Source organism: Salmo salar, chromosome 13 (genome assembly GCF_965601325.2).
Source record: "Salmo salar chromosome 13, fSalSal1, whole genome shotgun sequence".
Classification (NCBI taxonomy): domain Eukaryota; kingdom Metazoa; phylum Chordata; class Actinopteri; order Salmoniformes; family Salmonidae; genus Salmo; species Salmo salar.
In genome coordinates, this window is record NC_138303.1 from 24927232 (window position 1) to 24944097 (window position 16866).

The 16866-nt window shown below is 47.2% G+C and overlaps 1 protein-coding gene across 1 annotated transcript in view; it reads right to left on the bottom strand.

Annotated features, from left to right (window-relative positions):
* Window positions 1-258: 258 nt before the first annotated feature.
* LOC106566675 (fibulin-2) overlaps window positions 259-16866 on the bottom strand; it is a 104005-nt gene continuing 87397 nt past the window's right edge. The window contains exons 9-16 of the mRNA XM_014134937.3: window positions 11657-11791; window positions 8634-8771; window positions 7107-7250; window positions 6827-6955; window positions 5382-5507; window positions 4665-4910; window positions 4457-4580; window positions 259-3846 (exon numbers count right to left, since the gene is read on the bottom strand). Of these exons, the coding sequence (XP_013990412.2) occupies window positions 3489-3846; window positions 4457-4580; window positions 4665-4910; window positions 5382-5507; window positions 6827-6955; window positions 7107-7250; window positions 8634-8771; window positions 11657-11791 (1400 nt within the window). The 3' untranslated portion in view covers window positions 259-3488. The remainder of the gene's footprint in view (window positions 3847-4456; window positions 4581-4664; window positions 4911-5381; window positions 5508-6826; window positions 6956-7106; window positions 7251-8633; window positions 8772-11656; window positions 11792-16866) is intronic.

Sequence of the window (16866 nt, forward strand, 5' to 3'; positions counted from 1 at the left end):
GATGTGAATTCTACACTCAAATCTGCATCATGGTATTTACACAGTAGTTGTTTGTGCCATGGTCATATAAAACCACAGAATGAATTTGGGTTCTGTAAACCTACTACTGTACCAGGTAGTGTATATGGGCAGAAGTTTGTCAACAGACACTTGAAGAGATTGAACGAGATCTTAACCACAACAAATGTGTAACACATTGAACAAATTGGATTAGAAACAAACCATATGATTGTGAAAAAAATAAACAATCGGGACCCGTTTTGGCTCAAAACCCAAGCCTTTATGACGCGTCTTTTACATTTCCATTGTGAGTTGGATTGAATTCCAGCCATGCAGCAATGGTGTAGAACCAAATACTGAGTGTAGAACACACAATATCCTGTAGATGGAGATGTTACTCTTTCAACAAGTGCTACAATATCAGAGTTGGGGTAAAAAATAAACATTCACTCATATTGTAATTAATTATTCATAGAAATCTGGAAACACTGGACAGCTACTTTAAAATCATCTGCTTCATACAGTGATTCATTATATTATTATAAATAAGATAATATGTTTTTATTATGATAATAGCCCTGGTTTTGATTAGTCATCATAAAACATGTATGTTGTTTTTATATTTGATATTGTCGGTTTGACGGTGGTGATCTCACTAGGGAGGTGTGAAAAGGTATGTAAATAAGCATGTATATTAACAGTATAACATGTTCTGACATGGTGCTAACATTGGAACCACTTCTGGATTCACTTGTACTGTGTGAACGAACATAAACAGGAGTAGCACTAATTTGGTTTACTTTTAAGTCAATTCAATTGAATACTTTTCTTCAGTTGGATTTTATGTGTAAAAAAAACACGCCTTGTATTTCATTTGAATCTGCTCATCGGATACAGCTACTGTTATAGGTCATACGGTAGACACGGAACATAAAACAGTTTGTGTAGTTTTCATTTTTACTAAAAATAATTTGCAGCTTATGAAAATAGCGGAACAAAATATGATACATCCAGTCATATCTAATGTGTCTGAATAATACATACAGTAAATACAAATACATGTCATAATATACTGTGATATTAAATTAGCATAGTGGTACAACATTCTTCAAGAAGATAGAAAGGAACAGCAGCTTAAGGGAGATAGAAAAGAGAGAATTTGGATTGAGGCCCTGACACAACCTGTCTTAGTGGGTTAAAGACAACAACACGCTAACACCAGGGATCCCCAACCCTGTTCCTGGAGAACTACCATCCTGTACGTTTTCGTTCCAACCCGAAGCTAGCACACCTGATTCTAATAATTAGCTGGTTGATAAGCTGAATCGGGTTAGTTACAACTGGGGTTGGAGAGCCCTTCTCTACACTGTAAAAACTAATGTTACCTCTAGCCCACTGACTTAAGATTTCAAGTTGAATCAACTTGATAAACTAATGTCACTCATATTATGTTTTGTCAACTAATTTGAACTACTAGTTGACGTAACCGATTGTAAGGCAGCCAGGTAACTTAACTTTTTAAGTTGAATCGTTTTTTTGTTAACAGTGCAAAACTACTTTTTGATATCATCAGTGTGGTATAAAACTGGGCAACTCGTCTACTAGACGGTCAGTATGGTAGGAAACAAATGCAGGGCTGTGCTGAAGATTAGCTGTCCATTGAGGGGTAGGGCTAGGGGGGTAGAAGGGGAAGGGCTGTCCATTAAGGCTAGGGGGATAGAAGGGGATGGGCCGTCCATTGAGGGGTAGAGCTAGGGGGGATAGAAGGGGATGGGCTGTCCATTGAGGGGTAGAGCTAGGGGGGATAGAAGGGGATGGGCCGTCCATTGAGGGGTAGAGCTAGGGGGGATAGAAGGGGATGGGCTGTCCATTGAGGGGTAGAGCTAGGGGGGATAGAAGGGGATGGGCTGTCCATTGAGGGGTAGAGCTAGGGGGGATAGAAGGGGATGGGCTGTCCATTGAGGGGTAGAGCTAGGGGGGATAGAAGGGGATGGGCTGTCCATTGAGGGATAGAGCTAGGGGGGATAGAAGGGGATGGGCTGTCCATTGAGGGGTAGAGCTAGGGGGGATAGAAGGGGATGGGCTGTCCATTGTAGGGGTAGGGCTAGGGGGGATAGAAGGGGATGGGCTGTCCATTGAGGGGTAGAGCTAGGGGGGATAGAAGGGGATGGGCTGTCCATTGAGGGGTAGAGCTAGGGGGGATAGAAGGGGATGGGCTGTCCATTGAGGGGTAGAGCTAGGGGGATAGAAGGGGATGGGCTGTCCATTGAGGGGTAGAGCTAGGGGGGATAGAAGGGGATGGGCTGTCCATTGAGGGGTAGAGCTAGGGGGGATAGAAGGGGATGGGCTGTCCATTGAGGGGTAGAGCTAGGGGGATAGAAGGGGATGGGCTGTCCATTGAGGGGTAGAGCTAGGGGGGATAGAAGGGGATGGGCTGTCCATTGAGGGGTAGAGCTAGGGGGGATAGAAGGGGATGGGCTGTCCATTGAGGGGTAGAGCTAGGGGGGATAGAAGGGGATGGGCTGTCCATTGAGGGGTAGAGCTAGGGGGGATAGAAGGGGATGGGCTGTCCATTGAGGGGTATGGCTAGAGGGGATAGAAGGGGATGGGCTGTCCATTTAGGGGTAGAGCTAGGGGGATAGAAGGGGATGGGCTGTACATTGAGGGGTAGAGCTAGGGGGGATAGAAGGGGATGGGCTGTCCATTGAGGGGTAGAGCTAGGGGGATAGAAGGGGATGGGCTGTCCATTAAGGCTAGGGGGATAGAAGGGGATGGGCCGTCCATTGAGGGGTAGAGCTAGGGGGGATAGAAGGGGATGGGCTGTCCATTGAGGGGTAGAGCTAGGGGGGATAGAAGGGGATGGGCTGTCCATTGAGGGGTAGAGCTAGGGAGATAGAAGGGGATGGGCTGTCCATTGAGGGGTAGAGCTAGGGGGGATAGAAGGGGATGGGCTGTCCATTGAGGGGTAGAGCTAGGGGGGATAGAAGGGGATGGGCTGTCCATTGAGGGGTAGAGCTAGGGGGGATAGAAGGGGATGGGCTGTCCATTGAGGGGTAGAGCTAGGGGGGATAGAATGGGATGGGCTGTCCATTGAGGGGTAGGGCTAGGGAGATAGAAAGGGATGGGCTGTCCATTGAGGGGTATGGCTAGGGGGGATAGAAGGGGATGGGCTGTCCATTGAGGGGTAGAGCTAGGGGGATAGAAGGGGATGGGCTGTCCATTGAGGGGTAGAGCTAGGGGGGATAGAAGGGGATGGGCTGCCATTGAGGGGTAGAGCTAGGGGGGATAGAAGGGGATGGGCTGTCCATTGAGGGGTAGGGCTAGGGGGATAGAATGGGATGGGCTGTCCATTGAGAGGGTGGGGCAAGGGAGATAGAAGGGGATGGGCTGTCCATTGAGTGGTAGGGCTAGGGGTATAGAAGGGGATGGGCTGTCCATTGAGAGGGTGGGACAAGGGTGGAAGTAGGGTGAGGCTGGGGGCCAGTCTTTTAGAGTGAGTTGGCCGTGATGAAGACATAGATCCGGGCCAGGAACGTAGTGAAGGTGCCCTGTCTCCACAGCTTCATCTCCACATCGATCAGAAAGTCCCGTGGCTCACGCACCTGCCTGTGCATGTACACCGCGCCCGTGTAGGCGTTCAGCTTCCGCGTGCTAAAGTAGTTCTCCAAGTTGCCCTGGGTGATGCTGATGATGACATTGTCCCCGGAGTAGGCGGGGGAGGGGCCGATGCGGAAGATTTGGGCAGGGATGACGATGTTGGTTTGGAAGCTCAGGTGGTAGTAGGTGATCCTGAGAGGAGAGTTCTGACAGTCCAGCAAGTTGGGGCAACTCTGTCGTTCACAGCGCCTAGAGGACCAGCCAATGAGAGAGTCAGAATTTCAAAACTATATTAATCAGAATGAAAAGAATGAAAAAGACTCACAGAATGAGAACAGTCAAATCATGAGTCAGATAGTCAGTCAGTCAGTCAGTCATGGAATCAACACATCATAAATAATAACAGTCAAATGGGCAGAATCATATAGGCAAAACATGACTGTTTTTCCAGGTCATTTCAGAATAAGATAGAATAAGATAGAAGAGAAATAAAGCCAATCCTCTTCTGAATCCTAGCTGATCTATCATGGCCTCTGTGTCCACTGTGGCCTTTCTGTTTCACAGCTTTGATCTGATTACCCAGCCTGACACATTCCCCTCAAGGGAAACATTGTTCCTTCCTGCGTACACTCCACTAGTTGGAGAAAAACCTCTAAAGAACTTTGAACTTTGAGAAAATCAAGACAGCACAGTTTGCCAGCCCCAGAGGGCAACATGAAAATACCTCTGAAAATGTCCATTCATTGTTGTTTGAACTTTTCCAACAACACATAAGATTACAATTCTTCAATTCAACTGTAGTTCCTCTCGTTTCCAAGGAGTCCTGGGATATCGGATTAGTGGAGATACAGTCACTTACATGTCAGAGGATTTGCGGTAGTTCTGTGGACAGTCGAAGGACAGACAGCGAAAGCCTCCCTGGATGTTGTAGCAGGTCTCAGCCAAGGAGCAGTTATGGGCCCCGATGGTACACTCGTCTATGTCTGTAACCCAAACCATAGTCAGCTCAGAGGTAATGTGTGTGTGTGTATTATGTGTATGTAATGTGTGTATCAGTGTCTCCTCACCTCTGCAGGAGCGTCCGTTGGGAGACATGGTGTAACCGTACTCGGGACAGGCACACTGGTAGCTCCCTGGGACGTTGACACACTTAAAGGAACACAGGTGGCCAATGCTCTGGGCACACTCATCAATGTCTTCACAGGTGTGTCCATCCTCCCTTAGGTAGGAGCCCTGTCTGCAGTAACACTGGTAGGAGCCATAGATGTTGGCACACTCCTGACTGCAGGGGTTGGTCAGACACTCATTCACATCTGTAAGACATTCAAAGATGGAAAAATACTCCTAAAACAAATGCCATGACATCCATGACACCACAGAATGCAACATATGTCTGTGTCTCTGTCTCTCCACCAACATCCACTACTGTCCTATCAGTCGAATCTCACAGTCCTCTAGAGGTGTGAAGGGTGAACAAAAGCCTTCTGTGTCCTGCTGGGGGTGTTGCCAGACAGACAGACAGACAGACAGACAGACAGGCAGACAGGCAGGCAGACAGACAGACAGACAGACAGACAGACAGACAGACAGACAGACAGACAGACAGACAGACAGACAGACAGACAGACAGACAGACAGACAGACAGACAGACAGACAGACAGACAGACAGACAGACAGACAGACAGACAGACAGACAGACAGACAGACAGACAGACAGACAGACAGACAGACAGACAGACAGACAGACAGACAGACAGACAGACAGACAGACAGACAGACAGACCTTCACAGTTCTTGCCATCCCTGGATAAGCTGAACCCAGCGGTGCAGGAACACTGATAGGATCCCGGGGTGTTCTCACAGGTCTGGGCACAAAGGCGGCCAGGGTAGCGCCAACACTCGTTCACATCTAAAGAGAGTGTGTGTGTGTGTGTGTGTGTGTGTGTGTGTGTGTGTGTGTGTGTGTGTGTGTGTGTGTGTGTGTGAGTGTGTGAGTGAGTGAGTGTGTGAGTGAGTGAGTGAGTGAGTGAGTGAGTGAGTGAGTGAGTGAGTGAGTGAGTGAGTGAGTGAGTGAGTGAGTGAGTGAGTGAGTGAGAGAGAATATGCGTGTGTGTGTGAGAGAGAGAATATGCGTGTGTGTGTGAGAGAGAGAATATGCGTGTGTGTGTGAGAGAGAGAATATGCGTGTGTGTGTGAGAGAGAGAATATGCGTGTGTGTGTGAGAGAGAGAACATGCGTGTGTGTGTGTGAGAGAGAGAGAGAGAGAGAGAGAGAATGTGTGTATACAAAACATATGCATGTATGTGTGTGCACCTCCATAGTGTATGTGTGTGAATAGGGGTTGGAAGTGGAAGGGCCAGCTGCCTGCTGATAAGTCAAAACACTCCACTGGAGTTCATTATTATTAAAGTCACATACCAGTGAATCAGCACACTGTCCTCTGCAGCGGCTGGCTGACTGACTGACTGACTGACTGCAGCCCAGAGGAGCAGAGCAGCAGGATTTAAGACTGCAGCAGGAGAGAGCTGCCTGGGAGACTAACTGCAGTAGGAGAGAGCTGCCTGGGAGACTAACTGCAGCGGAGAGTGTTGCCTGGGAGACTAACTGCAGGAGGACAGAGCTGCCTGGGAGACTAACTGCAAGAGGAGAGAGCTGCCTGGGAGACTAGCTGCAGGAGGAGAGAGCTGCCTGGGAGACTAACTGCAGGAGGAGAGAGCTGCCTGGGAGACTAACTGCAGGAGGAGAGAGCTGCCTGGGAGACTAGCTGCAGCAGGAGAGAGCTGCCTGGGAGACTAACTGCAGGAGGAGAGAGCTGCCTGGGAGACTAGCTGCAGGAGGAGAGAGCTGCCTGGGAGACTAACTGCAGCAGGAGAGAGCTGCCTGGGAGACTAACTGCAGGAGGAGAGAGCTGCCTGGGAGACTAACTGCAGCAGGAGAGAGCTGCCTGGGAGACTAACTGCAGGAGGAGAGAGCTGCCTGGGAGACTAACTGCAGCAGGAGAGAGCTGCCTGGGAGACTAACTGCAGCAGGAAAGAGCTGCCTGGGTGAATAACTGCAGCAGGAGAGAGCTGCCTGGGAGACTAACTGCAGCAGGAGAGCTGCAGCAGGAGATATTTCAACTAGCCTACCAAAACCACGCAGAACTACTCTGACAGAGATTTTTATTTAAATAAAAAAGTTAAAGGGAGAGCTTCTTCTCTTGAGGTCAGTAGGCCACACAGTACCTACCCACACAAGTCTTCCTGAACATGTCGTACTGGTAGCCCGTCTGGCAGTCACAGCGGTAGGAGCCGGGCAGGTTGTGGCAGATCTGTCCCTCCCCACAGTGGTGTAGAGCGCTCTGACACTCATCCACATCTGGACACAGGAAGAGCGGTAGAGAGGAAGAGAGGAAAGATACAGAGTGGGTACTGTGGCTCAATGTCAACCATCTCTATTAAAGACTTGACGATGGTATTAACCATGGAAATGAAAACTCCACAGATCTGTATACCTCTCCTCCTCTTACCTATGCATCTGGCTCCGTCTGGGCTGGCATGGTAACCACGGCTACACATTATGATCTTCCTCTGGCAGCTGTAGGATCCCACAGTGTTGATACAGTTAAAGCCTGGACTGCAGGGCTGGCCCACTACACCACATTCATCTATGTCTGATGAATGGAGAGGACGATGGAGGGAGAAGAGAGGCCGGATGGACACAGGGTTGGAGACAGAGGGAGGGAGGTAGGGAGGTAGGAGAGAGGGTTGGAGACAGAGGGAGGGAGTTTGAAGATAGAAAAGGAAGAACAGAGGACCACGGGAAGACAGGGTGAAAGAGAGGACAGCGTCCGAGAGAGATGTCAGCCAGTTAGTCACACTGTGTTACTCAGAAGCAGACATACATCATACACTCCCATTCCCTGGGATCATTTTGGTGTGTGTTTCCCTCTATTTTCTCATCTTCTAACCCTGCCTTTGACTGTTTTTCAGTGGTTCAGAACTGCCTCGACATGCCCCAGTTCCTGTCCCCCAGGCTCATTCCTCAGTTTCAGAATGTACTGACTGGAGGAGGGTTGGCTTTCATCCGCCCCACTGCTGCCCACTCTGCTCTGCTCCCCTCTGATCCCCCTCCTGTGTGGCATTCAAACCCTCTTTACCTGGTCTGGTCTGCTGGGTGTAGGTTTAAACCTCACTACCTGTGTGGCATTCAGCCCCTCTTTACCTGGTCTGGTCTGCTGGGTGTAGGTTTAAACCTCACTACCTGTGTGACATTCAACCCCTCTTTACCTGGTCTGGTCTGCTGGGTGTAGGTTTAAACCTCACTACCTGTGTGGCATTCAACCCCTCTTTACCTGGTCTGGTCTGCTGGGTGTAGGTTTAAACCTCACTACCTGTGTGGCATTCAACCCCTCTTTACCTGGTCTGGTCTGCTGGGTGTAGGTTTAAACCTCACTACCTGTGTGACATTCAACCCCTCTTTACCTGGTCTGGTCTGCTGGGTGTAGGTTTAAACCTCACTACCTGTGTGGCATTCAACCCCTCTTTACCTGGTCTGGTCTGCTGGGTGTAGGTTTAAACCTCACTACCTGTGTGACATTCAACCCCTCTTTACCTGGTCTGGTCTGCTGGGTGTAGGTTTAAACCTCACTACCTGTGTGGCATTCAACCCCTCTTTACCTGGTCTGGTCTGCTGGGTGTAGGTTTAAACCTCACTACCTGTGTGGCATTCAACCCCTCTTTACCTGGTCTGGTCTGCTGGGTGTAGGTTTAAACCTCACTACCTGTGTGGCATTCAACCCCTCTTTACCTGGTCTGGTCTGCTGGGTGTAGGTTTAAACCTCACTACCTGTGTGGTATTTAACCCCTCTTTACCTGGTCTGGTCTGCTGGGTGTAGGTTTAAACCTCACTACCTGTGTGACATTCAACCCCTCTTTACCTGGTCTGGGTATACCTTTACATTTATATTGACACACTGCTATAGTTATGTTCATAATGTTACATTCATACTATTACTCTTGTTAACAGCCCAGTTAGTCCCGACAGCCCCTCTTACCAATGCAGTTTCCATGTGTGTCCTGTGTGAAGCCCATGGAGCAGCGAGGTTTGGCATTACACCTGAACGAGCCCTCACTGTTCACACACTCAAAGCCTGGCCCACAGTCATGAGTCCCCTGAAAACACTCATCAACATCTGTAAACAGAGACAGGAATAAGCAGGATGCATATTATACATTGAATCTAATGTATGACAAATGATGTAAAAACATGTTTGGTTGGTGATCTATTGTCAGTTTGTAATCAATCTATTGTAATCCATTAAGTTGCTTAGAGAAGTAAAACTCATACGTTGCAAGCCTGTTAGAGTGTAATGTCTACTGTAACCACCTGGTGTCACTGTGTTACTGTGACTTTGAGACAGCAGCTAAAGCGCTCCTAAATGACCAGATAAATCATTTCACATAGATCTATTTATACACTCTCCTTCCCCTTTAAGAAAACAATCAACAGTAAAAGGGTTAATTCTCCAACTTCAGAGAGGATCCTATGAATTTTTCCCCCACCTATCATCCTCATTACATTAACACAACAGCAAACACAGCTTATTATTTCTCCATGATGAATTATCTCCAATGAGCCAGCCTGTCAGACCATAGTTATGTGCATTAGCCTTCCTATTCTCTGGTGTTTGTATCTGTGACAGTAGAGAGCAGTGAGTTCCCCCAGAGCACAGCTCCTTACAGCTCTTTCACCTGTCTACACTGGGATTCCCCTGATGTCAATCATCCTGACACATCTGCTGTTGTACACAGCCTTGTCACTGCAGAGATATCACATCTGTCATAAACAGGGCTTAGAGAGCGAACTTCTCTCTGTATGTGTGTGTGTGTGTGTGTGTGTGTGTGTGTGTGTGTGTGTGTGTGGGTGTGTGTGTGTGTGTGTGTGTGTGTGTGTGTGTGTGTGTGTGTGTGTGCATGCAGAAAACAAGTGTGAGTGTGTGTCTTCCTCTGTGCATGAAGCCACATGTACTGTATGTCTGTGAGGCTCTATGATCCATGTAGGGACATCATACGGTATGTACCATGCTAAAGCCTAAGCTTGGCCCCTGGAAAGGGCAGGGCTTCAACTAGCACATTAAGACAATCCTGGTCTTGGCATGGCTGGCACAGGACTGAGTGAAGCTCTGACAGACCCAGACATACTGAGACAGAGAGATACCGCGGTCAGGGACAGGAATAAACGTGTGAGAGACTGGCAGGGTGCTCAGTCGCAGTTAAAGCAATACTTTAGGAAGGTAATTGGCTCATGACAAATCAAGGAGGGAGCTGGCTTGACAACCTCACAGAGCCCAGGGTGTTCACTCTACCCAAGCGGGGACAGCAATTATTGGATAAGAAATTGGGGAAGACAATCAACTCCTGGAGTAAGCAGTGAGGAGAGAATTTGCTTTCTTTGTAAGATGTCGGAGGGGACGGGACTTCAGTCGATGAGAGGGGAGTTTAATTGATGTGAAGTAATGGGCAGGGAATTGAAAGAGGAGTAGAAACATAACAACACAGTCTCGATCCCACACTCCAACCAGCTGACAGAAGTGGCAGCAGTTATGAGCACCGTGTTTAAATGCTCATTTGGTTGACTCACTGCGGTGGGAGTTTAATTTCCGTTGAAGCCCAGAGCAGCTGTAGCCCCTACTCTAACACTCTCCACCAGAGCAGCTGTAGCCCCTACTCTAACACTCCCTACCAGAGCAGCTGTAGTGCCTACTCTAACACTCTCTACCAGAGCAGCTGTAGCCCCTACTCTAACACTCTCTACCAGAGCAGCTGTAGCCCCTACTCTAACCACTCTCCACCAGAGCAGCTGTAGCCCCTACTCTAACCACTCTCCACCAGAGCAGCTGTAGCCCCTACTCTAACACTCTCTACCAGAGCAGCTGTAGCCCCTACTCTAACACTCCCTACCAGAGCAGCTGTAGCCCCTACTCTAACACTCTCCACCAGAGCAGCTGTAGCCCCTACTCTAACACTCTCCACCAGAGCAGCTGTAGCCCCTACTCTAACACTCTCCACCAGAGCAGCTGTAGCCCCTACTCTAACACTCTCCACCAGAGCAGCTGTAGCCCCTACTCTAACACTCTCCACCAGAGCAGCTGTAGCCCCTACTCTAACCAATCTCCACCAGAGCAGCTGTAGCCCCTACTCTAACACCCTCCACCAGAGCAGCTGTAGCCCCTACTCTAACCACTCTCCACCAGAGCAGCTGTAGCCCCTACTCTAACCACTCTCCACCAGAGCAGCTGTAGCCCCTACTCTAACACTCTCCACCAGAGCAGCTGTAGCCCCTACTCTAACACTCTCCACCAGAGCAGCTGTAGCCCCTACTCTAACACTCTCCACCAGAGCAGCTGTAGCCCCTACTCTAACCACTCTCCACCAGAGCAGCTGTAGCCCCTACTCTAACACTCTCCACCAGAGCAGCTGTAGCCCGTACTCTAACACCCTCCACCAGAGCAGAAGAGACCCATCTCTGAGACCCATCTCTCTCTCCATTTCCTTCCAGTAGTCAACAACAGAACTTTAACAACTTGCTCATCTCATAGCTCTATCTCAGAGCACACTGGCTGTGTGTAAGAGCCCAGAGTTAGTGTATCCTGCCAAGTGTGGGCAACGGAAATAATGATGAAGGCTGTGAGGTTTCTTTTTGTGTTGGAGCATTTTACATTCTCCACCGACATAAACACAAGTCAAGTGAGATCTTCTAATAGAGGGTATGCAGGCAAAACCCAATGCTAATATCTTGTTTGTAATCATATTCAGCATCAAACAGACTTGTTTGTGTGGTCAGTTGAAAAATGTAGCTTACATGGTTCAGGATCTAATTGGCAGCTCCCAATCTCTGACTCGTAGTCACTCCCATGGGTGGCAACTGTGATTGTAAAACTAAACAATGTGCTTTCCTCACATTGTGAAAGGTCAAATGAATACACACCAGTTGTTGTGTTGCTACTAGTTACACCTATACTGGAGAGTGAATGATTTGGGTGTTGTACAGTTTGCAGCTACTGTACTGTCTCCATACCTTCACAGACGTCGTTGTTGATCTGGTAACCCAGAGAGCAGGTGATCTGACGCCGACACACAAAACTACCAGCCGTGTTCACACATCTCTCGTTCATCTGACAGGTACGAGTGGACATCAAACACTCATTGATATCTGTGTGAAAGGAGAGAGTGGTGGAGAGAAACCAAGAGACACCGAGAGAGACACCGAGAGAGACACCAAGGGAGACACCAAGGGAGACACCAAGAGAGACACCAAGAGAGACACCAAGGGAGACACCAAGGGAGACACCAAGAGTGTAGGAGGGGAGATACAAAAGCAAAAAGAGAGAATGAAAGCATGAGACAAGATGGAGAGAGAGGGGAGTGGGATGGAAAGGGTAAATCAGAGTAAGTGAGAGAAATAGAGAGGGAAAGTAAGCACATTGGAATACCCTAGTCACCCCTAGTCCTGTTAAATTCTTAGTGTAACACAGGGGCAGTCCTAAATAGATTAAGCAGCCTGGCCTCCACAGAGAGAAGGGATTGGGGGCACAGCCACAGGGTGTAAGTCTCACACAATGAGAGATCTGTCAAAACACTGCACCACCATGTCACAACAGAACAATCCACTGCCACCAAGCAGGAAGTCTCAGTCTGCAAGAAGCGATGGCTTATCCCTTTAATATGGAATCCGAGCAATCTCTAACAAGGGTGGCGTAACATATGCTTTTCTACGAGATTACTTAAACAGATACATTAGCTCACTAATTAGCTTCATCGTAACAACCATACAATCCCATATTGTGTCTCAACTAGTAGACGTGTGTGGCGTGTTGTACTGTAGGGACAGTGTGAGATCACAAAGATAGAAACACATTTAATCACATAGTGGAGCCTGCCTCCAAGTACAAGGCTCTGTTAGTCTGCAGCCTGGCGTCTTCGCTTCCAATGTCACTGTGAGAAAAGGGGATTAGTACTCTGGTTAGCAATGTGCATGCTCCGCCCACCTGAGGACCTTTCCATTTCCTGTGTTTGAGGAGTGCAAAATCCACTTGTCACTTAAATCTGGATTGATTGCTTTCATTTTACTCTGGTGACTCTTTCCAACTCTTGCTTGTGCCATTAGTGTGTTCCCGTTAATGTAATGACCGGGGAAACCTTTGTTATGATCTGCCAAACACACTCCAGTAATGGCTGAAATGGGCTCAATGGAATGCATCGGCATTCTGTTGCCTCTATAAAAACACAAATGTTTCGTCTGGGATTTCACGCATCGTCTCGGCAGTTACATCACAAGAAAGGGAAGAAAGATAACTTTATTTTTATGGGTATTGATGTTTGTGCAATTGAAAAAAGGTATGATTTAATAAATTTGAAATGTTTACAAATTAGATGCGCTGAAATAAAAGCATCTTTCCAAAAAGGAAAACTGGGATGATAGCGATATTATGTCTGATCTCACATCACAGTTTACTGGTCACATACACATGATTAGCAGGTGTTACTGGTCACATACACATGATTAGCAGGTGTTACTGGTCACATACACATGATTAGCAGGTGTTACTGGTCACATACACATGATTAGCAGGTGTTACTGGTCACATACACATGATTAGCAGGTGTTACTGGTCACATACACATGATTAGCAGGTGTTACTGGTCACATACACATGGTTAGCAGATGATATTGCGGGTGTTACGAAATGCTTGTGCTTCTAGTTCCGACAGTGCAGTAATATCTAACAAGTAATCTAACAATTCCACAAAAACTACCTAATACACACAAATCTAAGTAAAGTGATGAAATAACAATATATACATTTAAATATATGGATGAGCGATGACCGAGCGGCATAGGCAAGATACAATAGATGGTATAAGATACAGTATATACATATGAGATGACTAATGCAATATATGTAAACATTATTAAAGTGACAGTGATCCATTTATTAAAGTGGCCAATGATTTCAAGTCTGTATGTAGGCAGCAGCCTCTCTGTGTTAGTGATGGCTGTTTAGCAGTCTGATGGCCTTGAGATAGAAGCTGTTTTTCAGTCTCTCAGTCCCAGCTTTGATGCACCTGTACTGACCTCGCCTTCTGGATGATATCAGGGTGAACAGGCAGTGGCTCAGGTGGTTGTTGTCCTTGATTATCTTTTTGGCCTTCCTGTGACATCGGGTGCTGTAGGTGTCCAGGAGGGCAGGTAGTTTGCCCCCGGTGATGCGTTGTGCAGACCGCAACCCCCTCTGGAGAGCCTTACGGTTGTGGGCTGTGCAGTTGCCATACCAGGCGGTGATACAGCCCGACAGGATGCTCTCGATGAGGTTTTAGGTGACAAGCCAAATTTCTTCAGCCTCCTGAGGTTGAAGAGGTGCTGTTGCGCCTTCTTCACCACCCTGTCTGTGTAGTTGGACAATTTCAGTTTATCCGTGATGTGTACGCTGAGGAACTTAAAACTTTCCACCTTCTCCACTACTGTCCCGTTGATTTGGATAGGGGTGTGCTCCCTCTGCTGTTTCCTGAAGTCCACGATCATCTCCTTTGTTTTGTTGACGTTGAGTGAGAGGTTGTTTTCCTGACACCACACTCCGAGTGCCCTCACCTCCTCCCTGTAGGCCGTCTCGTCGTAGTTGGTAATTAAGCCCACGACTGTTGTTTTGTCTGCAAACTTGATGATGGTGTTGGAGTCATGCATGGCCACACAGTCATGGGTGAACAGGGAGTACAGGAGGGGCCTGAGCACGCACCTTTGTGGGGCCCCAGTGTTGAGGATCAGTGAAGTGGAGATGTTGTTTCCTACATTCATCACCTGGGGGCGGCCCGTCAGGAAGTCTAGGACCCAGTTGTAAAGGGCGGGGTCGAGACCCAGGGCCTCAAGCTTAATGATGAGCTTGGAGGGTACTATGGTGTTGAATGCTGAGCTGTAGTCAATGAACAACATTCTTACATAGGTGTAATCTAGAGCCAAGAGTTGTGATTTTAAATTGCATGGGTATCCTTCTCTTGACACACTTGTTGAATCAGGCAAGAGAACATGATAACAATGGTAATTAATAATTACAGTGCCTTGCGAAAGTATTCGGCCCCCTTGAACTTTTCGACCTTTTGCCACATTTCAGGCTTCAAACATGAAGATATAAAACTGTAATTTTTTGTGAAGAATCAACAACAAGTGGGACACAATTATGAAGTGGAACGAAATTTATTGGATATTTCAAACTTTTTTAACAAATAAAAAATTGAAAAATTGGCCGTGCAAAATTATTCAGCCCCCTTAAGTTAATACTTTGTAGCGCCACCTTTTGCTGCGATTACAGCTGTAAGTCGCTTGGGGTATGTCTCTATCAGTTTTGCACATCGAGAGACTGACATTTTTGCCCATTCCTCCTTGCAAAACAGCTCGAGCTCAGTGAGGTTGGATGGAGAGCGTTTGTGAACAGCAGTTTTCAGTTCATTCCACAGATTCTCAATTGGATTCAGGTCTGTACTTTGACTTGGCCATTCTAACACCTGGATATGTTTATTTGTGAACCATTCCATTGTAGATTTTGCTTTATGTTTTGGATCATTGTCTTGTTGGAAGACAAATCTCCGTCCCAGTCTCAGGTCTTTTGCAGACTCCATCAGGTTTTCTTCCAGAATGGTCCTGTATTTGGCTCCATCCATCTTCCCATCAATTTTAACCATCTTCCCTGCCCCTGCTGAAGAAAAGCAGGCCCAAACCATGATGCTGCCACCACCATGTTTGACAGTGGGGATGGTGTGTTCAGGGTGATGAGCTGTGTTGCTTTTACGCCAAACATAACGTTTTGCATTGTTGCCAAAAAGTTCGATTTTGGTTTCATCTGACCAGAGCACCTTCTTCCACATGTTTGGTGTGTCTCCCAGGTGGCTAGTGGCAAACTTTAAACTACACTTTTTATGGATATCTTTAAGAAATGGCTTTCTTCTTGCCACTCTTCCATAAAGGCCAGATTTGTGCAGTATACGACTGATTGTTGTCCTATGGACAGAGTCTCCCACCTCAGCTGTAGATCTCTGCAGTTCATCCAGAGTGATCATGGGCCTCTTGGCTGCATCTCTGATCAGTCTTCTCCTTGTATGAGCTGAAAGTTTAGAGGGACGGCCGGGTCTTCGTAGATTTGCAGTGGTCTGATACTCCTTCCATTTCAATATTATCGCTTGCACAGTGCTCCTTGGGATGTTTAAAGCTTGGGAAATCTTTTTGTATCCAAATCCGGCTTTAAACTTCTCCACAACAGTATCTCGGACCTGCCTGGTGTGTTCCTTCCTTCTTCATGATGCTCTCTGCACTTTAAACGGACCTCTGAGTCTATCACAGAGCAGGTGCATTTATACGGAGACTTGATTACACACAGGTGGATTCTATTTATCATCATTAGTCATTTAGGTCAACATTGGATCATTCAGAGATCCTCACTGAACTTCTGGAGAGAGTTTGCTGCACTGAAAGTAAAGGGGCTGAATAATTTTGCACGCCCAATTTTTCAGTTTTTTATTTGTTAAAAAAGTTTGAAATATCCAATAAATTTCGTTCCACTTCATGATTGTGTCCCACTTGTTGTTGATTCTTCACAAAAAAAATACAGTTTTATATCTTTATGTTTGAAGCCTGAAATGTGGCAAAAGGTTGAAAAGTTCAAGGGGGCCGAATACTTTCGCAAGGCACTGTAGCGAGGCAGTAGAGCACAGGTAGGCCTAGAGACAAGTTTCTGGTGGTTGCAGCCCACTCCTTTATATTAATGTATTATTGTATGCAAATACACCCAGTGTATATGCAAATAAGGCACATTTAATTTTAAAGTCACATGAGGTTGGTGGCACCTAATTGGGGAGGATGGGCTTATGGTAATGGCTGGAACAGGATGAGTGGAATGGTATCAAATACATCAAACACAAACATAATTTGTTTTCCAACAGGACAATGACCCAAAACACACCTCCAGGCTGTGTAAGGGTTATTTGACCAGGGAGAGTGATGGAGTGCTGCATCAGATGACCTGGCCTCCACAATCACCCGACCTCAATCCAATTGAGATGGTTTGGAATGAGTTGGACCGCAGAGTGAAGGAAAAGCACCCAACAAGTGCTCAGCATATGTGGGAACTCCTTCAAGACTGTTGGAAAAGCATTCCAGGTGACTACCTCATGAAGCTGGTTGAGAGAATGCCAAGAGTGAGCCAAGCTGTCATCAAGGCAAAGGGTGGCTAATTTTAAGAA